The sequence below is a fragment of the Mobula hypostoma genome, chromosome 10, assembly GCF_963921235.1.
Source record: "Mobula hypostoma chromosome 10, sMobHyp1.1, whole genome shotgun sequence".
Taxonomy (NCBI): domain Eukaryota; kingdom Metazoa; phylum Chordata; class Chondrichthyes; order Myliobatiformes; family Myliobatidae; genus Mobula; species Mobula hypostoma.
Genome location: NC_086106.1, coordinates 35,539,828 through 35,564,816, shown reverse-complemented (window position 1 = coordinate 35,564,816; position 24,989 = coordinate 35,539,828). Strand labels below are relative to the sequence as shown.

Here is a 24,989-nt window from a genome sequence, read left to right as displayed (position 1 = left end):
TTGGACACTACCTCACTTTTTTGATAAACAGTATTTCTCTTTTTGCACATTTTTAATAATCTATTCAATATGTGTAATGTACTTGTTTATTTATTATTATATTTTATTTTATTTATTATTACTATTTTCTTTCTGTCTATGCTAGATTGTGTATTGCATTGAACAGCTGCTACTATGTTAACAAATTTCACGTTACATGCCGGTGATAATAAACCTGATTCTGAAAGTAGATGCCATGAACAGTAATTCAGTAGGAAGAACAGGCAGGAAAAATTTAACAGATACGAAGGAGGTAAATGAATGGGTGATTACACTATTAATCAGGAAAAATAGCACAGTGCATTTAGAGAGAAAACGGTGAGGGGCTCATCCATTGTGTCTATATGGATGGAACTCAAAAATTAGAATGGTGCAATCACTCTGATGGGATTATACTGCAGGCTCTCGAGTAGCTATCAGGGCTTTGAAGAGCAAATAGGGAAGCAGATTAGGGAGAGTTAAAAATTGCAATGTGGTTCATGTGTGTTACTTCAGCTTCTGTGATACTGACAAGGACTTCCTTAGGGCAAAGGGGTCAAACGAAGAAGAATTTGCAAGGTGCACCCTGGAGGGTTCCTTCAATGAGTTGTTCATTTGTCCAACCAGCTGAGGGCCGTGGCATCGGGAAATAAAGCTGTGCAGGTGACTAACATTTCATTGGGAAAACAGGGGACAGAGATCATAATGTCCTAAGTGTTAACGATAGATAAGGATAAGTACGTTTGGTCCTGTGTGAGCGAATTGAATTAATTAACTTTATTGCTTACGGCCTTCACATACATGAGGAGTAAAAATCTTTTCGGTACGTCTCCGTCTAAATGTCCAACATGCAATTTATAGTAATTTGTAATAAATGGTGAGTACAACAGGACAGTCAATATAGCATAGAAGTTCAATTGTAACAGCGTGAATTGATCAGTCTTATGGCCTGGGTAGAAGCTGTCCCGGAGCCTATTGGTCCTGGCTTTTATGCTGTGGCAACGTTTCCCGGATTGTAGCAGCTGGAACAGTTTGTGGTTGGAGTGACTCGGGTCTCCACTGATCCTTCGGACCCGTTTTACACATCTGTCTCTGTAACTGTCCTGAATAGTGGGAAGTTCACATCCACCGATGCGCTAGGCTGTTCGCACCACTCTCTGCAGAGTCCTGCAACTGAGGGAAGTACAGTTCCCATAACAAGCAGTGATGCGGCCAGTCAGGATGCTCTCAATTGTGCCCCTGTAGAAAGTCCTTAGGATTTGGAGACCCATACCAAACTTCTTCAACCGTCTGAGGTGAAAGAGGCGCTGTTGAACTTTTTTTCACCATAGAGCCAGTATGTACGGACCACGTGAGATCCTCGGTGATGTGTATGCCGTGGAACTAAAGCTGTTTTCCCTCCCAACTCCAGATCCATTGATGTCAATAGCGGCTTGCCTGTCTCTATTCCTCCTGTAGTCCACAACCAGCTCCTTTGTTTTGCGACATTGAGGGAGAGGTTGTTTTCTTGACACCACTGCGTCAGGGTGATGATTTCTCTGTAAACTGCCTCGTTATTATTTGAGATTAGGCCAATCAATGTAGTATCGTCAGCACATTTAATGAGCAGATTGAAGTTGTGGGTGGTGACTCAGTCATGGCTATACAGAGAGTAAAGGAGGGGGCCTTGGACACAGCCCTGAAGAGCACCTACGTTGAGGGTCAGAGTGGCAGAGGTGAGGGAGGCGTTTCTTACCACCTGCCGGCGATCTGACAGAACGTCCAGGATCCAGCTGCACAAGGCAGGGTGAAGGCCGAGGTCTCTGAGCTTCCTGACAAGCCTGGAATGCTGGACTGTAGTCCAAGAACATCCTTCTCACATAAGCACCTTCGTCTTCAGATGTGTAAGGACGGTGTGTGGAGCCGCGGCTATCGCGTCATCTGTCGATCGGTTGTGTCGGTAAGCGAACTGTAGGGTTCCAGTGTCGGTGGTAGCATGCTGCAGATGTAGTCCGTGACCAGCCTGTAAAAGCATTTGCTTATTATTGAGGTGAGTGCGACAGGACGCCAGTTGTTCAGACTTGATACCTTGGTCTCTTTAGATACAGGGACAATGGTGGATGATTTGAAGCAGGAGGACACTCTACACTGTACGAGGGAGAGATTTAAAATCTCTGTAAACACACCAGCCAGTTGTGCCGCGCACACTCTGAATACCCACCCTGGGATGCCGTCCGGTCCCGTAGCCTTGCGACTGTCCACTTGTTGGAAACACCGGCTGAATTCAACCTCAGAGATGACCGGCATCTCTCCTTGGGACCTCAGTGTTGGCGATATAACCGAGAATAAAACAGATTTAGCTCATCTGGCAGAAAAGCACCGATGTTGGCAGCACCACTGCGCTTAGCCCTGAAGTCTGCGATGATGTGCAGACCCGGCCATAAGCTGCGTGCGTTGTCCCTGTATTGTCGTTTCGCTGCTTTGATGACTTTGTGCAAATCGTAGCTGCATTTCTTGGACTCTTGCTGATTACCGGCAATGTAAGCTCACGCGATAAGTGCTGCTCGCACGGGACTGTTCATCCAGGGCTTCTGGTTTGGATAGACCCTGACCAGTTTCTGGGGATCATCATCTTGGATACACTTCCGGATGAAGCTCGTGATTGCGGCACATAATAAGACTATAGGACGCGATATTATGCAGTGGTCGCTGGAGGCTATTCTGGCTGGGGATAAGTGACGAGTGGGTTAGTAATTTCGCTGATGGTATGGATAGTGTAGAAATTTACCTGAGGATACAACTAGATATGGATGCGCAGAGAAATAATAGATAAAGGTTAATCCGGCCAAATGTGAGGTACAGTATTGAAGTTGAGACAGAAAATGTAAAATGGGCAACACACTGTTGCTGCTAGTGCCATGTCCTTTAACAGTGTGAAGTACCGAACTACATTGAGTACATATCTCCCTGAAAGGGTTTGCACAGGTTGATCAGGTGGTAGAAAAGTCGTATTAGTTCTGGCAATCAGTTCAAAAATCCGCAAAAATGTTCTTTAAAGTACTTTTGTATATTCTAGTTTGGCCGCCTCTGGAGTATTGCATTCAATACTGGTCGCCTCGTTATGGGAAGTATGATGGAGCTTTGGAGAGGCTTATCTGTCAGGGTTAGTGTTAGGGTTAAGGTTTGCGTTAGAGTTAGGGTTGACTGATAACTGAGGTCCCAATATACTCCACTCAGCTCCTTTTTTTATAATGATTAATTTTTTCCTGCCACACACTGCTCTCACAATCACATGGTAGGATTATTAAAAATAAGGAAGGGTATGTTTCAGATACAAAGAATTAGCTTTAAGAGGGTTTTGCATTCAGAACGACCGACATCTGCAACTCTGCCAGAACAGGTGTTGTAGTCATATGCAATCAGTACATTTAGGAGAGAACTAAACAAACACTCAAAAATGGCAAGGCATAACAATATACGGGCCTAATGCGTAGAAATGGGATTACTGTCGATGACCAATGAACACGGCATGGACATGGTGGACCGAGCAGGCCACTTCTTTCTGCTGTACAACTCAGTGATTCTTTGACAATAACCCTACTTTAAGGCCCGAAATCATTTCGCTTTTTATTTTGTTTCTGCTAAAAGTTAAATGGTTGGTTGTGAGCACTTAATTGACAGGATTCACATTCATCCCACTTATTGTTCAATGACGTTAACTAACTTTAATTATGAAGTGATCAAAAAGGTGTGCATAATAATTCTGAACGCTGTTAATTGCAGTACTGTTTAATTGACTCTCCAGCGATTTGACATCATAAATAACGAGATTTTAATTGAAACTGCAACAACCCGCGAATGCTGAGAACTATTTTGGAAGGAAAATGCACTCCCCTCCAAGAGGACCTATCTACGCGATTTATTACACAGCTCTAGCGGTTATCGCTGTTCCAGGTGACGGACGTACAGCAGAACGATATGTTTTACGTTTAGGAGCATTTACCTTAATGTCGGTGATCAGGAATTCAAAGGATGGACATTACAATAATGCACAGCTCTGGTTAACGTGCTTCTCAGGATAATAAGATTGTTTTCGAAGGTATCCAAGATTGGTTCATCCTAAAGGTATCGCTGGTTAAAGGGCAAATTACATTGCTATGGCTATATTTAATTGGTACGTGAGTTATCTATTGGAGCTGTTTAAAATGAAGTAAGATTTTGGTGTCGCTAGATCCACAGGTTAGCTCAGAGCAAGGAGATACGATTTTTAAAGTTTGTCTGCGATGCGTAATGCTAATGAAAGCTTCACGCCGTAGAAGTCTGTAATACTCACGCTCACGATAGGCGTTAGGGATAGTTGAAATAACAAGCATTATTTTCATCTAGCATATACTGTGTCGAGGAATTGAATGTTCCTTTGCTAGAGCTCGATGTGTTCATTGTCAAAGAATTGTACATTGGACAAACCAATGTATATAGTTGTATGTATAAGAGCATACAAGCCCGGAGAGACTCTCGATTCCCTGAATGGAAGACGAAGGTACACTCTCACAATTAATCACGCCATAAAGAAGCAAGAATAAGTAAGTCTGTGCTAATAAAATGAGATTAGCTCTATCATCTTCCTCCATACTGAAAGCAAGCATGTTGACATATTCAAATTCTAGAAATCTTTCTCCCCTCCTGAGCCTCTAAGTGTTCCAACTACTAATTAAGTAAACTGACACCACAATTTCAGAAATGCCGTGTTATAAGTAGTGCTGAAAAATCAATCTGAAACACGTTAGAAACTGGTCACCTGACGTAAATCACGTCTGATTGCGGGATTATTTGAGCGAAATTCTGGACAACATATCTTATTTTTTTTCAATAAGCGTGCTATACAACATCTCTCTTCTTCTGTTCCTGTCAATTTTCAGTTAATTTCGTGGCTATTGTGATCCTATCCAGAGGACAGTGTGGACTCTCCCGATGTATCACCCGGTACCTGGTATCCATGGCGGTGACGGATCTTCTGGTTATTGTTACTGCCGTTTTATTAAATCGGATACCTGGCATTTATTCTCCAGGAAGTTTTATGTCCATCACCCCAGTATGTAGTCTCAATATCACTTTAATCCATGCATCCAGAGACAGTTCAGTTTGGCTAACAGTGGCTTTTACCTTTGATCGATTTGTGGCAATTTGTTGTCAGAAAATAAAAACAAAATATTGTACCGGGAAAACAGCGGCTTTTATCGTAGGAATGGTCTGTTCGTTGGGATGTTTGAAAAGCATACCATGGTATTTTATACATGAACCTATCTACATAATTAAGAATACCCCGTGGTATTGCAGAGTAAAGTCCATTCGCTATACATCACTTGTTTGGACGATTTTCGATTGGTCCGATCGTCTTTTAACCCCTTGTCTCGCGTTCCTTCTGATTCTTTTACTGAATATTTTAACAGTCAGGCATATCCTGGCTGCCAACAGAGCACGTAGAAGAGTCCGTGTGCAGAAAGACAAAGAAAATCAGAGGGACCCAGAGATGGAGAGCCGGAGAAAGTCCATTGTTCTGCTCTTTGCCGTCTCGGGATGCTTCATTCTGTTGTGGATGGTCTATGTTGCGCAGTTCCTTTACGAACGATTTACAAGTGATCATAAAATTAAGGGCTTCAACGATCCTAGGTTTATTTTCATAGAAAGTGCGAATATGTTGCAGCTCTTGAGTTGCTGTACTAACACTTTTATTTATGCGGTGACTCAGAGCAAATTCAGGGAACAGTTAACGGTCATGCTCCAATATCCGCTAAAATTAATTACCAGCTTACGGTAATAAATTAAAATTAAGATCTAACTTACGTTTGTCATGTTGGCATAGCTTCTGGCTGTTTTGTAGTTGTAAAATATTCATGGCTTCTTTTAACAGAAAATGGTTTATTCTGAATGGCAACATCCATATTTGTGATTGCTTTAACAATAAATTGCTAAGTATTGATTAACAGAACCTGTAAGCAGAAGAATGTGTGATCTGTTGTTTCGGAATTGAGCACGTACCTTCACTGTACTATTGACACAAACTATTCAGTTTGCTAAATTGTAATCTCACTTTCGCAATAGCGAAAGCGTTTGTCATGTTCTGTAGAATATGGTAGACTAAGGTGATCAATTTCTCAGTCATTTTTCTAGAATGTTGCTGGTTTGTGTCTTCACATCTTTCTATCGAGTCCGAAATTGCAGTGAAAATATGAAATTTTCGTCCATATCTTTCTCTGACAATGAAAAGAGAGTCATATGGCCCTAGAGTGACACAGAACTAAATAAGCTCTTCAGCCTAACTGGTCCATGCCTACCAAGTTCCCTGACTGAGCTAGCTTCATTTGCTTGCATTTCCCTCATATTGTTACAAAACCATTCCTATTCCTGTATCCGTCCAAATGTCTTTTAGACGCTGTATTTGTCTCTGTATTTTCTCAAGACATCTATTCTATATTCTTACCACCGTCTATGTGAAAAGATTTTCCGCTCAGTCTCCCGCTCACTTTAAACCTACGCCCTCTAGTTTCATCCTTTATTACCTTGGAAAATAAAACTTGTCTGTGCCTCTCGCGATTTTATATGCCTCTGTTTGGTCACTTCTCAGCCTCCTCCGCTCCACGGAAAAGTGCCTCGGTCTACTTACCTGCTCCTTATAATCCAAGCCCTCCGTTCCTGGTAACAACCCTCGTTTAGTTTGGCACCCATCCAGCGTAATAAAAGCATAGAAACATAGAAAACCTACAGCACAATACAGGCCCTTCAGCCCACAAAGCTGTGCCGAACACGACCCTGCCTTAGAACTACCTAGGCTTTACCCATATCCCTCTATTTTTCTGAGCTCCATGTAGCCATCCAGGAGTCTCGTAAAAGACCGTATCGTTTCCGCCACCACCGCTGCCGCCGGCAGCCCATTCCACGCACTCACCAAACTCTGCGTAAAAAAATTACCCCTGATATCTCTTCTGTACCTACTTTCAAGCACCTTAAAACTATGCCCTCTCGTGCTAGCCATTCAAGCCCTGGGGAAAAACCTCTGACTATCCACACGATCAATGCCTCTCATTACCTTGTACACCTCTATCAGGTCACCTCTCATCCTCCGTCACTCCAAGGAGAAAAGGCCGACTACCTCAACCTATTCTCATAAGGCATGCTCCCCAATCCAGGCAACATCATTGTACATCTCCTCTGCACCCTTTCTATGGTTTCCACGTTCTTCTTGTAGTGAGGCGACCAGAATTGAGCACAGTACTGCAAATGGAGTCTGATTAGGGTCCCATATAGCTACAACATAATGACATCCTTCTTACTTCTTGGCAACAAGAATTCCATAGCTGCGGTATCATCACCGACATGAGCAGTTGTAAAATGACGTCCAAGCTGCTGTATTTAATGCAAGAGTGTCAATAGCTTTCTTCGTTGTCCTGCAGGTGTTTCTACATTCGGAGAATACGCACCTTTACCGCTAGGCATTTTTGTTCTACAACACTCTCCAGGACCCTACAATATACTTGTTATGTCCCGTCATGCAATAATTGTTCAAGTTGTTCGTAGTTCTCCGTGTTAAATTCCATTTACCCTTCATTATCAGACTTCCTCTTGGCCTTCTCATCAATTTCTCGATAAAGTTTTGATTAAACCTGGAATTAAATTGCTGGGTGTGTATTTATTGCCGAATCGAATGCACGCGTTATAGCAATGTAAAGTTAAATTCTCTCCGGCCTCAGTCATCGAAGGCCATGAACTTCTGCCGAAGGTCAGCTTGGTACATGCAGCAGGAGGGCGTGGGAGGGGGCAGTGTTGGCGCGGTCGCTGGGAAGAGCCAGTAGCTTGTGGTTGTGCCAGAGCAGCGCTAAATTTTAACAACTGTTTCTGACGAACTATTGTGAAGACAGCGAATTGAGGTTTGGAATAATAAAAGATCGAAATAGCACATAATATATAACATCAAGTTTGGATTTATGCATTTGGTTTTTGAAAACCTTTCGAGGTCTTCAGAAGCAGATTGACATGGAACCAATATTACACGGCTGGTTAAGGGATCATTTGGGGAGTTTGAGTTTGAGTAACAGTAGGAGCGCAATAAAATGGGTTTGAAGCAGGTGTGAAAACCTGGAGGGAAAGAGGATACGGGTCCTTCAGTTTTGATGGTCAAACATTGTCCCGGGTGCTTCCTGGGAGAGTTTCCTATTGTGCCAATCTATGAACTGAGCCCACACCGAATGGACGGAGACATCAGGATGGTGGGGCAATGGCTCAATGAGCAGGTTCAATGATGAGGGGAACATAACGGTTCTGAGCAAATGGAAAACGGTTTCGCTCCCGTAATGTTCTTACTTGTGCCCCAACATAGATCTTTGAAGAAATAAATGGTTTCAAATCTGACTACTGATCCGATCTCGGATCTGAGATATATCTAACAATCACTAAGCACTAACTCCAAGCAATATATGAACTCTATATCCATGCTACAAATTCTAATTAACTTTAAAACATTCACCTTCTTAAGAAACATGTGCAACTCATCAAAAATGTTTGCAGACGGTTCATACTTCGAAGTTCAAATTTCAATATAAATCTATTATCAAAATACATACATGCCACCATATACAATCCTGAGATATATTTAATTGTGGGCATAATCAATAAATCCAATAACGATAATAGAATCAGTGAAAGATCGCAGCAGCAAGGCGGACAAACATTGTGCAAAATAAAACAAAGTGTGCAAATACAAAAGGAAAGAAAAACAGGAAGAAGAAGAAGTTGTATAAGATGATGAGTGGGATTTATCATCTAGGTGTATAAGATGATGAGTGGAATTTATCATCTAGGTGTATAAGATAATGAGGGGTTTCAATCCTACGGCTAGCCACAGGCTTTTTCCCAGGGCTGAAATGGCTAACACGACGGGACAAAGTTTTAAGGTGCTTGGAAATAGGTATCGAGGGGATGTCAGGGGTAAGTTTTTCACACAGAGTGGTGGGTGCGCGGAATGCACTGCAAGGGGTGGTGGTGGAAGCGGATACCATCGGGTATTTTAAGAGCCTCTTAGATAGGTACATGAAGCTTAGGAAAATACAGGGCCCTGGGCTAGAGAAATTCCAGGCAGTTTCTAGAGTAGGTTGCATAGTCGGCACGACATTGTGGGCCGAAGGGGCTGTAATGTGCTGTAGATCCCTATGTTCCATGTTCTACGAGGAAGAGGAGAAGCTGGATTAGGAAAGGAAACGATGTGAAGACATGCAAACACCCGAAGTTACAACTGATATGCTAAAAGTGGTTATAAAGGATAGCCACAACTAGAAAAGTATTGACAATGATAATATTCATAATTATTGGTATAAAAATTTACCTGCCTTCATCTGCACCTATTAATACCCTTCGTCAACATTCTTAAAAATCTTGATAAAGTACCGGAATTTTGGACAAAAGGTTAAACATATCGCTTACCTAAGGGAGTGATCACAAATAACCACACACGATATTAATAGAAGGTCTTAATATAGATAAACTACCCCCAATACTTGTGAAATTCTCAACAGCTGATAAATCATTGCCTTACAATAATCTCTCTATCTATTAACAACAAAGAACAACTACCGTTATCAAAATAAACCAAGGCATTTCTGAGGACCCATTCCAAAGCCACTGCGTTTTGTATAACTTTAAACCTACTGCTTAACTTACAGAATCGAATGAAAATAGGGTATCAAACCAGAAGCAACCAAAAGAATTATACCTTTGCACACCTTCCATATATGGACGATTTGAAATATACGCTTCCTTATCGCTAAAAGTGAAGTGATTAATTTAAAGAGTATAACTATTTTCGAAAGATCAGAATCAGGGTCAGAATTAGGTTTAATATCACTGGCATATGTTGTGAAATTTGTCGTTATGCACTGGCAGTACATTGCAATATGTAATTGCAAAAAAACTGCAAATTGTAGTAGGAAGTATATACAGCATACATTTAAATTTCCGATGAAATAAGTAGTGCAAAAAGAGAAAAAACACAGGAAGGTAGTGTTATGAGTTCAATGTCCATTCAGGGTTCTAATGGCAGAAGCTATTCCTGAATCGTTGACTGCGCCCCTTCCGCTTCCTGTACCTATTCCCTGATGGTAGAAATGAAAAAAGGGCATGCTCTGGGCGATACGGGTCCTTAATGATAGATGCCGCCTTTTTGAGGCATCGCTCCTTTAAGATGTCCTGGATGCTGGGGAGGTGAGTGCCAGTGATGGAGCAGGCTGAGATTACACCTTTCGCACCTGGGAAATTGAAATTGCTCACTCTGTCCACTCGATTGGAACTGGTGTGTGTTCTATCGCCTTACCATTTTGAAAACGCACAATCAATTCTTTGGTCTTAGTGAAGTTGAGTACAAGATTATTACTGCGACACTACTCTACCAGCTGATCTGACTCGATCCTGTACACCTTCTCGTCATCATCTGAAATTCCTCTAACAACAGTGGTGGCGTCAGCAAGCTTACAGATGGATGTAGAGGGAGTAGAGCAGTGGGTTAAGCATGCATTCTTGAGATGGGCCGTTATTAATTATCAGCCAGATGAAGTTGGTGTTTCCGATCTGCACAAACTGAGGTCTTCTGGTGAGTAAATCGAGGATCTAATTGCAGTAGAAGCTACAGCGACCCAGGCTTTCAAGCTGAACGGTAGTCACTAAACAGCAGACTGGCATTAAGTATTAGCATTGCCCAGGTGATCCGGTGCCTTCAGAATCGACAATGATATCGCATTTGCTGTAGATCTGTTGCGACGATAGGCAAATTGCAGTGGGTTCAGGTCCTTGCATGGGCAGGAGTTGATTCTATCCTAAACAACCTCTTACAGCACTTCATCTCCGTGATGTGAGTGCTACTGGAGAATAGTTACAAGACGGTTCACCCTGCTCTTCTTCGTCTTACTGAGATAAAACGGTAGAATCTGTGAATATACTGGTGCCTTGGAGCACATATGGATTAGCAGGGAGCAGGTAGTGAGGTCTTAAAGTGCATTATAGTGGATAATTCCGCAGGCATTACCCGATGCATCGCCATAGATGTGAGGGCTACTAGACGGTAGTCGTTAAGGCAGCACATCCTGCTCTTCTTGTGCACTGGCATCGGTGTGGCCCTTTTGAAGCTGGTGGAACCTTCCGACTGTAGCAATAAAAGATTAAAATTGAGGTTGAACACGCCCGCCAGTTGGTTGTCTCAGGTTTTGGGATACATGTCGTCTTGCAAGGATTCACCGCCTTGAAAGATGTTCTGACGCCGGCTTCCGAGGCAGAGTTTACAGGGTCACCGGATGCTGCAAGGATAGTTATAGAATCCGATTGCGCCTCTAACCTCAATCGTAATTATTCTTTTGCTCTCGACTTCGCCTTCCGTCAGTCCTACCGTGCCTTCTTGTACAGTCCTGGATCACCAGACTTGAACATAAACAGCAACTTTGGTCTAGATAAGTGCTGAACATTAAACATACGAACGGTGCACTAGAGCTACTGCAATACAAAAACAGAGCAGCAGGATACAATACATTCGATGACAATACAACCGATGGAACATATAAGCATTTGTGATATCAACAAGCAATGAAAGTAGCGCATGGTGCGATAAAGCAAAACTTTTGTCTGAATTCTTTCGTGAGAAGATGGCGCCAGTGAACAAAGGCGAGATCCTCAAGACGGGTCACGAAGCAATTCCTTTCACTTCCTTCGCATCTTAATTTTATTTCAAATATAGTTCTACTACTGTTACAGCCTGAAACCTACATTCTGCCGGTGTGATTCGGGGCGATCGGGTGATCTGGCGCTTTGTTATCTCCGAGCATGTTCCACGAGACTGCGACCAAACAAATTACAACGGGAGATAGAAACGACATTTAAAAAGGGAAATCTTACGACGATCTTGAGTGATTTTAGTATGCACGTAGATTGGTGCTAGGTTGGTGCGGGATACCCAGAGATGTAACTTGTAGAAATACGACTAGATGCTATTTAAAGCACCTTCTGGTTGAACATACTAGGGAAAGACAATTCTCGATTAGGTTCTGTGTAATAAATCAGATTTGATTAGAGAACTGATGTAAAGTTACGCTTAGGAGACAGTTGACATAATGTAATAGAATTCACCCCGCATTCTGAGAGAATTAAGCTAAATTTAAGTGTGCATAACTGAAAAATAAAATGTTTGGTTGTTTTGATATTTTACCCCTGTTTACCTTCATCTCGTTCTCTCTTTATTTCTTTCTAGTTGACTTCTGCTAGATTTTAATAGTTTCCCAATCTTCTAATTTCCCACTATTTTTGTTTTGTTTGTTTGTTTGTTTGTTTGTTTGTTTGTGTTTGGGCTCTATTATATGCCCTCTTTTTTGCTTTTATTTTGCCTTTGACTTCCCTTTTCAGCCACGGTTGATTCAACATCCCTTTAGAATACTTCTTCACTTTCGGGATATATCTTTCCAGTGACTTCTGAATTGCTCCCAAAAACTCCATCCATTGTTGGTCTGCCGTTATCCCTGCTGGTGACCCCGTCTTTGGCCAGATCCTCTCACATGCCTCTTACTCCGCTGTAGTATTAGGACATTATTCGCACCATGCTCAACCTTTTGATTCCTAACTTTGTCTGAGGTCTTACCAATATCTGCCTCCACGACCTTTCTACTAACTCTTGTAGCACTCTACTTTCTATTCCCCTGCCAATCCAGTTTAAACCCCACCGTGCAGCATTAACAAACCTTCCCGCTAGGATATTGGTCCCCCTCCAGTTCAGGTGCAGGCACTCTATTCTGTACAGGTCCTACCTTCCCTGGAAGAGCGCCCACTGATCCAAAAATCTGGTGCCCGCCCACCTACACCAAATCGTTAGCCCCGTATGAAGCTATATAATCTGAATATTAAACTGTATATATCAACCCTGGATACCCTGCCCTTTAACTTAGCACCTAACTCCCTGAACTTGCTGTGCAGAATCTCGTCACTCCTTCTAACCATGCCGTTGGTAGCTGCAGGGACTATGACTTCTGGCTGCTCGCTCTCCTACTTAAGAACGCTAAGTACTCGATCAGAGTTTTCCCGGGCCCTGGCACCCAGGAGACCAGATATCATGCGGGAATCTCGTTCTCGCCCACACAACCTCCTGTCCATTCCCCCAAGGATGGAGTACCCTATCATCACCGCATGACTCATCTGTCCGCCCCCCCCCCCACACTCACCCGTCCCTTCTGAGTCACTGAGGCAGACATTGTCAGAGTCTCCGCACTGCGATTTTCCTCTGCTAGGTCACTCCCCCACCTAAAATATCCAAAGTGATATACTTGTTCTGGAGGGGTGTGACCACAGGCGTACTCTGCACTGGCTCCTTAACTCCTTTCCCCTTTCTGACTGTCAACCAGTTTCCAGTGTCCTCTACCTCGGGTGTAACTACCTCTCTATTTGTCCTATCATCCCCCTCAGCCTCCCGAATGATCCGGAGGTCATCCAGTTCCACTCAACTCCTTAACGCGGATTGTTACAAGCAGCAGCTGGATGCAGTTCTTGCAGGTAGTCGTCAGGGACACTGAGGGTCTCCCTGCCTTCCCACATCCCGCAAGCGGAGCATTCCATATCCTGCAGTGCTGTCAACCTCCTCCCACTGCGCCTCGGATTCTCGTGCCTGTAGGCTTCGATAAATTGCCAACTCGATGCCGCAAATTCCTTACCCAATGCGTCTTAAACTTTGAGCTCCAGGCGTCTCTCATTCCGCAGACTGTGCCAAGATCGTCTTTTACAGCTCTCTCTTAACAGAGCGTAACCTGGCCTGGGTCACTGCGAACTAGAACATAGAGCCGCTATTCGCAACAAAAGTGAGGACTTCGTCGCTGAAATGCACGGAGTTTATGACTATCCGGGGAGTCGAAGGAGTGAATGGATCTGATACGTTTCATGCGTGATGCCTCGATTCACACTCTATCCGGATTACACCATAGAATTCCGAACTCTCGAGGCGGAGTACATCTGGAATGCAGAAGTACTGCTGTTCCATTGACATCACGGCCTCTCAGAGCGGCCCACTTTATTACAGTCTCCAAGCTTCCGACAGCCACTAAGATGGCGGGCCTTGTTCTAAAACATGTAATAAGCCTCCACGGCTTCCCTCGGGACTTCATATCGTACCGGGGCATACAATTAGTCTCCCGCTCTGGTATGCCATCTGGTATTCCTCTGCACTTTAGTGAGTTTGTCCTCTGCGGTGAATCAGAAAGAGTCAATCAGCAAAGTAAAGAAGTTTAAGCGATGCTTCGCCGCTTCTAACCTTTCCACATTGAAGAAGTATCTGCTCTGGGCCTAGCTTTCCCACAATCTTCACACTTTCGCTGCCACTGGTATGTCGCCCTTTGAAGTGCTTCATTGCTATCAACCCCTGTTGTTACCCATGGGGGAGCCGACGGTAGAAGTCCCCCCGTCATGGCGCTGGCTCGCCGCTGCCGGAATGTTTAGAGGAGGACACCGAGGGCCATCCTCGCTTCCTGTTCAACCAAGGGGGGAAGGGGAGGGATCTAATTGAAACCTATAAAATACTGAAGGGCCTGAATATACGAGACGAGCAGAGGATCTTTCTAAAGTTTCTAATATTGGAGATTTAGGACATGGACCGCCGCCCCCCCCCCCCCGCCTTCAACCCTAGAATGCAGGGATGAGGAGGAATCTCTGTAACCACAGGGTGGTAAATCTGTGGAATTCATTGTCATAGCTGGCTGTAGAAGGCAGGTTGTCATTGGTATTTGATTAGTAAGGGTGTTACAGGGAAAATGGGGCTGTGAGGAAAAATAAGTTAGCCATGATTGAATGGTGGAGCAGGCTCGATAGGCTGAAAAGCCTACCTGTAACTCCGTTCCTCTCTCTTTTGTTCCTCTGGTATTCTCCTAGAGCAGGGGTTCCCAAGAGTTTTTATGCCAAAGCCCGCTATCCCTACCATTAACCGGCGGGTCCGTGGACCTCCGCTTGGGATCCCCTGTAAGCTCGACGTGCATTCGGACATACAGTGACTGTGACTCACGACAACGCTGTAGGCTTGCGGGGTGGGAAATTAATGCCTAGGACTTTACTTAGTTGATATTCAATGGTGCTACTAGCACCCGAATGTTGTGAAGTTTCTTGGGATTTTCCGAAGCTGCTCTGTCCAAGACGTGATGAGCATACCAAATACTTATTTGTTATGACCGCTTTGTTGAAGACTTCCGTCATTTGCCAATGATGTGTTTTAAATGTTTACGAGAAAGTGATAAGGCGCAGCATCAATGATGATTCGGAATAATAGGGAATAATCAGAGACGGCCAACATTGTGTTGACAACGGCAGATTCCGTCGGACCAATTTGATTGAATCGCTCAGTGGAGTGCAGTAGATGTGGTTTGCATGGACTTTCATAATGATAATTTTCAAAAAGGATTTAGGCCCATGGATCTAGAAGGCTGGGCTCAGTTTGGCTCGACATTCGGAGATACAGTATGGGTGATATGACAGGGTTCTATTAGTAATTAGATATGCAATGCTAGTGGCGCTGAGTGCTGTTTATAATATACGTAAATTAGTTTAAATACAAGAGATTTTGGAGATACTGGAAATCCAGAGGAACACATAAAAAATGCTGGCCGCCAGATGAAGGGTCTTCGCCCGAAAAGTCGACTCTTTATTCTTTTTCATAGATGCTGCCTGCTGAGTTCCACTTGCATTTCGTGTGTGCTACCCGTAAATTATTTTGATGTGAGTGTAGGAGTTCTGAACAGTAACTTCGAAGACAACACAACAACAGACAAATGGTGTATAGAGTTTTCTGAAACTATGGAGTGATATCGATGCGTTGATGTTCTTGTGATATCTGGCATATCTACTTAAGTTGGAGGTGATGCATTTTGGTAATACTAGTGAGGCCACGGAACACCGATGAACAGAAATACATTGGAATACGTACCGAGATCCTGATGGTGGCAATGCAAATAAATAACTTAATTACCGAGGTATATGGGATACTAACTACCTTTAGTCGGACATTAAGTAAACTGATGAGGGATATTAATATAGTAGACAGCAAGAAACGGTCTCCTATATCAAAGACAGCTGAAAAGTTCGAAGAGGTCAAGGCAATAGATGAGATATATATCGATCAATATACATAAAATTCTGAATGGTGCACTCCTACATACAGTTAGATCACGTACGATACAGAGAAGGCTAGTTAATTGGGTGCAGAATTGTCTTTTTGTTCGGAAGCAGAGGGTGACGGTGGAAGGCTCATTTTTCAAACGAGGCACCTGATTAGACGTATGCCTCAGGGTTCAAATAGGCTCAATGCTATTTGTCATCTAAAAACTCAATAAGAATAGTGAGTAAAAATGCTCGATGATACTAAAATAGTGCTTATACAGTAGAGATGATTATCAAGAATGACAGCATGATCTTGATCATCCAGGGAAGTAGGCTGAGGTATAGAAAATCCAGTTTGTTTCAGATAAATGCGAGATGTTGCATTTGGGAAGACAAATAGGGGTAAGAGTGTCATGGTGAATAGTAAGGCTCTGCGGAGAATCGTAGTGCAGAGAGACCTGGGAATACAAGTGTGTAATTCCCTGAAAGTGGCGTCACACGTAGGCAGGATAGGAAAGAGGCATCTGGCACGCTGTTCTTTGTAGAGAGGGCACAGCGTCTGTGCAGAAGTAATGTTACGTTGCAGTTGTACGAGACGTTGGAGAGGCTGCATTCGGATATCGTGTTTAGTTTTGGTCATCCTGATGTAAGAAAAATATTATTAAACTAGAAAAGATGCAGAAAAGACTTACCAGCACCTTGACAGGATACTGTAGAATGATTTGGAGAAAGTTGGGTAGGCCAGGATTACACTCATGTGAGTATAGTAGACGAGAATTAATCTTATACAGGTATACGAAATCACGAGGAACAGAGATGGTGAATGTACACGGTCTGTTTTCCCCAGGACTGAGGATTCAATAGTTAGGATAATTTAATAAGAGGGACAAGAGATTCTGTAGATTCTGGATGTCTTGAGTAGCTTATAGAAAATGCTGGAGAAACTCAACAGGTCGGGCAGCAGCCATGCAGGGAAATGAACAGAGGAGGCTTCGGGCCGAGACCCCTCGTTTCCCTCAGAGGATTCCCCCTGAGCTGCTGAGTTTCTCCAGTATGATGAGTGCGTAACGTACGACGGTCGCAATAACGACAACCGCGCGGTAGTATTAAGCGTTTTTATTGAGTCATGCTAGCCATTGTACTCGCTGGGTAACTTAGGGTGCGGGAGCTACTGCCGGGATCGCCGAGACGAAAACATGTGCACTCGAAATCCTGGTCGCAAAGACAGAGTCATTTGCGCCTTGGAATCCCAATGGGTTTACTCTACGTTCAGTTGCAAGAACAGGGCAAACGTGATTGCTACCGAGAGATCGGGCGATGAAACAGTTGCATGCGCACTTGCCACATTCTAGATCGATCCGATAAGGTTTAGAGTGCCCTATAATACGAAAATGAAACACAACTTTTTCTTTGTCCGTATATTGAATGAGCTGCCAGACGAAGCAGTTGAGGCTGGTACATGAACATCATTGAAAAGACGGATGGCTGCATGAATATGAAAACCTTGGAGGAATATGAAACTGACGTAAGCAAATAGGGCGGGTGTAAATACACATCATGATCGGCATGGACCAGTAAAGCCGAAGTACGTTTCCCTGCTGTTTGAACATGTGCCTCCATGAAAACAAGAGGAGATAAGCGGAGATAAAGTCAAATATCAAATGAGGATGATATTGTTCACACAGAAAATGAAGTGTACTTGGAATTGAGTGTCCGAGAGAGTAGTTGATGCGCGGTCCTGATAATATTTAAGAGGTATCCAAGCAAGCAGTGAAATTTCCTCGTCATGGAAGGCCATAGCCTATTCAGTCCATCGAATGTGGCGTGTCGAGTGCTAAACTTGGGACGGATGAGCGCTCAGTGGTCGGTCTGCTCGTCGCAATCATTATGTGACTACGACACAATAATTCTATGAGTCTAATAAGTTAACTGTCAGGCTTATGCAACAGCGTTGTGCGATTTTACTGAAGGTGTTAGATCAAATAATAAATAATGCCCTGATTTAACACATTGCAGCCTTCAGGTTTACTGAATTCAAATATTTCATGTATCACTCCCTCTTTTATTTTAAATTCCACCACACAGTCAGTATCTTTAACCTTTGCTTGCGTGCAATTTCGGTTTACATTCTACTCCCATTTATGCGTCCTCCAATACAAAACTTCTTCCTACTTTTTTCCTGCTACCTCCGTCAGCACTTTAGCTCATTCTCTCTCTCCTGTATTTCACTGTATCTCAAGCGTTCACTGTGAATTGTCTCTTTGATACTTCTCTTCTATAATCAGCCTGACACCTCTAAGCTTCGCTGATCAATAATTTCAAACAACAAAGCTGTCGCTACATGATGCTTCTAAATCTATTTTTAAAAGTAAAATATTAATTGAAGACTGATAGTCAGATTTCAATTATATGGAGAATTGGGGTGACTATACCTGCAACATTTGGCGTTCCTGCTTCCTTAGATGTGAAAGTAGCAAGCATCAAAGAATATGGAAGCTCGTCAAAGTAAAAGCAACGTAGAAGATCATCCATGATTTGAGAGACGTCAGAACATACGGAGTCAATTCCTACTCTTCATGTGTATTTGTAAATATGGACTTCTTCACATGCCGGTGATATATATAGTTTTATTCTTTCGATGTTATGTTTCATAGGTAGATAGTACTCCTAAATCTCGGAAGTAACCTCAGTAAGCAGACATTGCTACTGCATTAACATAACACACCGTGCAAAGTGGTTATGAGACCGTAAGACATAGGAGCAGAATTAGGCCAATTGGCCCATCGAGTCTGCTCAGCAATTCAATCATGGCTGATCCTTTTTTCCTATCTGCTCCTCAACCCCAGTTCCCGGTCTTCTCCCCGTAACCTTTGATACTATGTCCAATCAAGAACCTATCAGTCTCTGCTTTAAACGTCCTAGCCTTCACAGCTGCATGTGGCCAAAAATTCCACAAATTCACCACCCTTTGGCTAAAGAACTTTCTCCACATCTCTGTTTTGAAAGGGTGCCTCTCTATCTTGAGGCTGTGCTCTCTTGTCCTAGACTCTCCAACCATGGGAAACATCCTTTCCACATTTACTCTGTCCAGGTCTTTCAACATTCGAAGGGTTTCAAGGAGATACACACTCATCCTTCTGAATTCCTGCGAGCACAGCACCAGAGCCACCAAACGTTCCTCGTATGATAAGCCTTTCATTCCTGGAATCGTCATTCTTAATCTCCTCTGGACGCCAGCACGTCTCTTCCAAGATGAGGGGCCCAAACTGTTCACAATACTCAAGGTAAGGCCTCAAAAGTGCCTTCTAAAGCCTCAGCATCACAACTTTCCTCTTGCATACTACACCTCTTGAAATGAATGCTAACATGGCATTTGCCTTCCTCACCACGGACTCAACCTGTTAGTTCACCTTCAGGGTGTTCTGCACAAGGACTCCCAGTCCCTCTGCATCTCAGATTGCTCTGTTTTCAACCTGTTTAGGAAATACAAATATATTCCATATTACAACTGAGAAACATCTGCTTTTGGAATCATATAAAAGATAAATTGATTGTATAATTTATTTAAACAATGCAATTAACCCTGATGCTAATATAAGCTCGCATGTTTGTTTAACGGTTGTGTCTACCATTGTGATGTCACCGAATATGCATGTGTAATGAGTTCAACTGTGAATAGTAACACTGCATAATTGTGTCTCCGGTGCTTTGACATCGGTTAAATAAGAATCCTTTTGAAATCGAGCAAGTGGTCTCGAGATTACTGATTACCGGAGAAAATGCATGCGCCGCCGAGAGGGCCGATCTACGCCTTTTACTACACTGCTCTTGCTGTTATTGCTATTCCAGGTGAGGTATTCCAGCGGGTTTTCTGCATTTTTATGAAGTTGCAGGTAATACAATTTGAACCAAATATAAATGACAGAAACTGAGTTGCACTGCCCTACAGCAATGCGCATAGCGCATTGCCGGGATCCAGGTATGGCACACCCCAATGATGTGTGTGCACGTTAATCTTGGGAAATTTCCAGTATCCATTCACGCCCGGATATTTAGCGATTCCAGTTTTAGGAATATTTGCATAATTTTCTTATTTTATTCCTTTCGATGCAGAAGAAGTCGAAAACAATTGACGAATTGGTTTAATAGAGGCAGCTAGCTCCCCTGGCGTGGGAATCAAGACAATGTTAGCAAAGTTAGTAAATTTAAAAATAAATATCGTACATGAAGAGATGATTAGAAAGAAATTCTTCACGAAACCGTCTAAACCTTTTGAAGCCACAATAGTTGTTACTGCGGGACTATTTCCAAATCAGTCTTCAACTAATTATTTTTTGATGATTAGCATATCCTGTATCTCTTTTTCTCCTATATGTATCGTATATATACGGAGTTTAGTTACAGATCAGTTTTATGAAGTTCTGTGTGAAGCAGTCTCGAAAACTTGAGTAGCAGTTTTTTGTTTAATTTTGATAATTGGAAGTCCCTTGTAAGGCAGAATTTGTACAATTGCGAATTGTTCTTGAAAGGAGAAAGTGGGTGGCCTTCTTAAACGTCAGCAGTCCTTTGTGTGCTTAGAAGTGTCTCCCTGTTTTAGACCTGTAACGAAGAAAGTTGTGTGCAAATCGGACAGGAAACTGAACATGTATCTGTAGCCTTCTTGGTCGTCGTGGAACATCACCTTCGAGTATTCTCAGCAAGGAACTGCAATGAGTTTAATATGTGGCGGCTGCTGCCGCCACTGTTGCAATATACTCAGGTTAGCAGATGGGAATTGGGTGGATAAATTATTCAGGTGAAGAGATTCATCAGAATTTTGCCTGGCAAAGGGTGTTCCATTTATGAGGAGAGATTACAGAGGGTCGACCGGTCTTCCCTGGAGCATATGAGGCTAAGGTGGGACATGATCGCAGTATGTATAATATATAAGGGCGTAGATCGTGTGAGAGGCAATGGCGTGGCATTTATACCTGCAGATTTTGTTAAGTTTTACAGTGCCAATCTCACATTACGCACATTACTGCTGAGTCTTGTCAATGTTATTTCTGCGTTTGCAATCGTCATTGTAATCATGTTTTGTATTGTTTCTAATTTAGCAACATCAGCAGTTCTTTCAGTAACTACGTTAAACTTATGTTATCAATTGTTTCTATTCACTGCTACAATCATAAAAACATATCGGAATTATGCCTGATAAAAATATCAAGAATAAAGTGTGGCATCGTACGACCGAAGTTAATTATTTCAGTGCTTGCATTTGGATCTAACTGGTGTTGTGAAATCTTTAGAGAATTCCTGTCACTATTTTACTTCTGCTATGATTGAATTATCTTACTTCCCAATTTTGTTTACTCTCTTTCTCTGTCTCATAATGTACAGTTAATTTCACGGCCATTCTGATCCTGTCCAGAGGAAAGTGTGGACTCTCAAGATGTATCACTCGGTACCTCGTAGCCATGGCGGTGACGGATCTTCTGGTTATCATCACTGCTGTTTTATTAAATCGGCTTCCTGGCATTTATTTTCCTGGCAGTTTCATGTCTATTACTCCAGTTTGCAGTGTCAGCATTACTTTAAACCATGTCACAAGAGACAGTTCCGTTTGGTTAACAGTCGCTTTTACCTTCGATCGATTTGTAGCCATCTGTTGCCAGAAGATGAAAACAAAATATTGTACTGAGAAAACAGCGGCTTATATTATAGGAACGGTCTGCACGATGGGATGCGTGAAAAGCACACCTTGGTATTTTATGCACGAACCGATCTATGTTATTGACAATGTCCCATGGTATTGCAGAGTGAGGTTAGCCCGTTATACATCCCTTCTTTGGAAAATTTTTGATTGGGCCTCGCATATCTTGACCCCTTGTCTCGCTTTTTTGCTTATTCTTTTATTGAATGTCCTAACAGTCAGGCATATTCTCGCAGCCAACAGGGCTCGCAGGAGACTTCGTGGGCAAAGTAATGGGCAGAATCACAAAGACCCAGAAATGGAGAGCAGAAAAAGGTCTATGATTTTACTCTTTGCCATTTCTGGTAGTTTTATCTTGCTGTGGGTAACATATCTTGCGCTCTTCGTCTACAAGAAAATTACAGGCGATTTCCAAATCAAAGGCATTTTTGTAGAAAGTGCTAATATGCTTCTGCTTTCCAGTTGCTGCACTAACACGTTTATTTATGCAGTGACTCAGAGCAAATTTAGGCAGCAGTTTATGACTCTGGCACATTGCCCACTGAAAGTCCAACGTAAGTTGTAATATTTACTTAAGGAGTAATACTGTCTCATTACAAAACCACATGTCTGCTTTGTGTTTAACAAACATCAACGAGGAGCCTATGCATATAATAATATTTGAGCTATCAATTGCACACATTATATCATCTCCCATTTGTAGGGATCCTTTATACATTGCAATGAATGGAGTAGTATCATGAAAATAAACAAGTTTATTAGTTCTACCAATAACACAAAGGAAATGTTTTACATATTATTATTAAAATGGAAATAAAACTGTTCAGTTTGTACTGCTGATTTATTTGTATGTTGTATTCTGTAATTCTATAATTCCACTGACACTAATGAATGGCGGGTCGATATATCCTGTTCTAGATACTGGTTGGCAAGGATAGTTATAGGATTGACAGGGTGGATGAGATAAAATACTTTTGGAACAGCGCTGGGAGTCAGGGCATGTGATGGAAGAGATGCTGCGGATTTGTGAATTAAGCATCTGTAAGAATGGATTTCGACAGAACAATAACTGAAGGTGTTCAAGTTCCAAGCAAATCACACTAGATTTATTTTTAACTCCTTTTTCTAAGAACTGAGCATTAAGGCACATAGTTTCATTGCATTTTTTCTTTAATTTCAATCATCCAGATTGCAAATATTAAGTGTGTCCACAGAGAAATGGCATCAATGTTTTACATTCTTGTTAAATTTATAACGGAATTCTTCTGAATATTCATAAATCTGAAGTGCTACCAATAGTTTATTTTCCACTCTCTCCATGGAAAGTGAAGGCAATTATGCTATAAGCATCCTTGAATCCCTTTCTAACTATGTTGCAACTTCAGAGATCCCTTGGTGCCTCTGAGAATAAAAAATCCCAGAAGCTCAATATTCACTGTGTATGTCCTAGCCTGATTTACCTTGTTAAAATGCATCACTTCTTACTTATCTGAGTTAACTTCCATTCTCTATTCCTTTTCCCACTTTCCCAAATGATCTAGTTTAAAATGAGGGGACGTAGATTTAAGATGAGAGAGGAAAGACTTAATGAGGACCGGAGCCCTAACCTTTTCAATCAAAGCCAGGAGGGGCTCACAGAGAAATCTGGAGGCGGATGTAGTTACAACTTTAAGACATTTGTTCGTTACATTATATTGGAAATATTTAGAGGGATATGAGCCAAGTGCAGGCAGATAGGACTAGATCAAGTAGGCAACTTTGTGAGCGTGGATGTGTTGTGTTGAAGAGCTTCCATCTATGTAGAAGTACTCTATAGCTCTATAAACCAATGCATAGATTTTTTAAATTGATTGAGTGAAAGCTAAAAAAGTCTGAATTTGATAGCAACTGTAGAAACATCTGCTTTGCTAGTAAAATAACAATGGCAGAGATTCAAGGAGGAGTCAATGTTTCAGCATTCTTATTAAAGGAAGTGTTCCTAATACAAAACCGTAGTGGATTATCACAGAGGATGATATGGGAGGAAGAAACAAAGAGGGGGCATTTATACTTGATAAAGGCAAGAGTACTCCGAAAAAACTCAGTGGGGAAGCTCAGTGACAGAGTCAATATAAAAAAAATGAAATGACGAAGGCAAAGAGGGTGCAAGAAAAATATTGCCAAGTGGCATCAAGCAAAAGGTACAATGTATTCCATAAGTCAGTTCATTCCTTCCTGAATATGGCCATGGATTTTTGATATGGTTGTAAATGTGTACAGCATACAGTATTTGTCTTTACAAAGGCCAAGCCATAACCTTAAGAGTCATGTTACAGCTTCTTAAAACTCTGATTATGTCCCATCTAGAGTGCTGCTTTCAGTTGTGGTAATTTGGTTGTGGACGACTGTGGAGACTGGGGAGCGTTCAAGAGTGGTTTATAGGTATGCTGCCTTGATTAAAGGGCAGGTGATATAAAGAGAGGTTGGACAAATTAGGATTGTTTCCTCTGGAGCAGTGAGAAGCTGAAAAAGGACCTGATAAAAGTTTATAAAATTACAAGAGACATGGCTAGAGTAGAAAGTCTGGATTGATAGGACAGACCTGTAGGAGAATTACCCATTCAGCACATCGAGTCTGCTCCACCATTTCATCATGACTGCTCCACGTTCCCCTCTCAATCCCATTCTCCTGCCTTCTCTCCGTAATCTTTCATGCCCGATCAGAACTTACCAACCTTCCTCTTAAACACACCCAATGATCTGGCCTCCAAAGCCACTTGTGGCAATGAATTCCACAGATTCGCCACCCTCTGGCGAAAGAAATTCCTCTGTTCTGAATGATCAGATCTCTATTTTGATCCTAGATTTTCCCCAATACCTGAAACATCCTCTCCACTCCACTCTGTCGAGTCCTTTCAACATTAGATAGGTATCAATAAGATCCCCCACCTCTCCCCATTCTTTTAAATTCCAGTGAGTACAGGCCCAACGCCATCAAACACTCCTCTTACGATAATCCTTTCTTTCATGGAATCATTCTCGTGAACCTCTTTTGAACCCACCCCAGTCAGTACATATATTGGAAACGGGAGGCATGGGTGGAAGGGGTGGACCAGTGAATCCTAAAGAGTGTTGTCCCTGGAGACAATGGAGTGCACATAATATCTGT

The 24,989-nt window shown here is 42.4% G+C and overlaps 1 protein-coding gene across 1 annotated transcript; it reads left to right on the top strand.

Annotated features, from left to right (window-relative positions):
* The first annotated feature begins 3,881 nt into the window (after positions 1 to 3,881).
* On the top strand, positions 3,882 to 5,815 carry LOC134352503 (probable G-protein coupled receptor 139). The gene is made up of 2 exons (XM_063059770.1): positions 3,882 to 3,951; positions 4,917 to 5,815. The coding sequence occupies exons 1-2, from the start codon at positions 3,882 to 3,884 to the stop codon at positions 5,813 to 5,815; spliced, it is 969 nt and encodes a 322-aa protein (XP_062915840.1).
* The last annotated feature ends 19,174 nt before the right edge of the window (positions 5,816 to 24,989 follow it).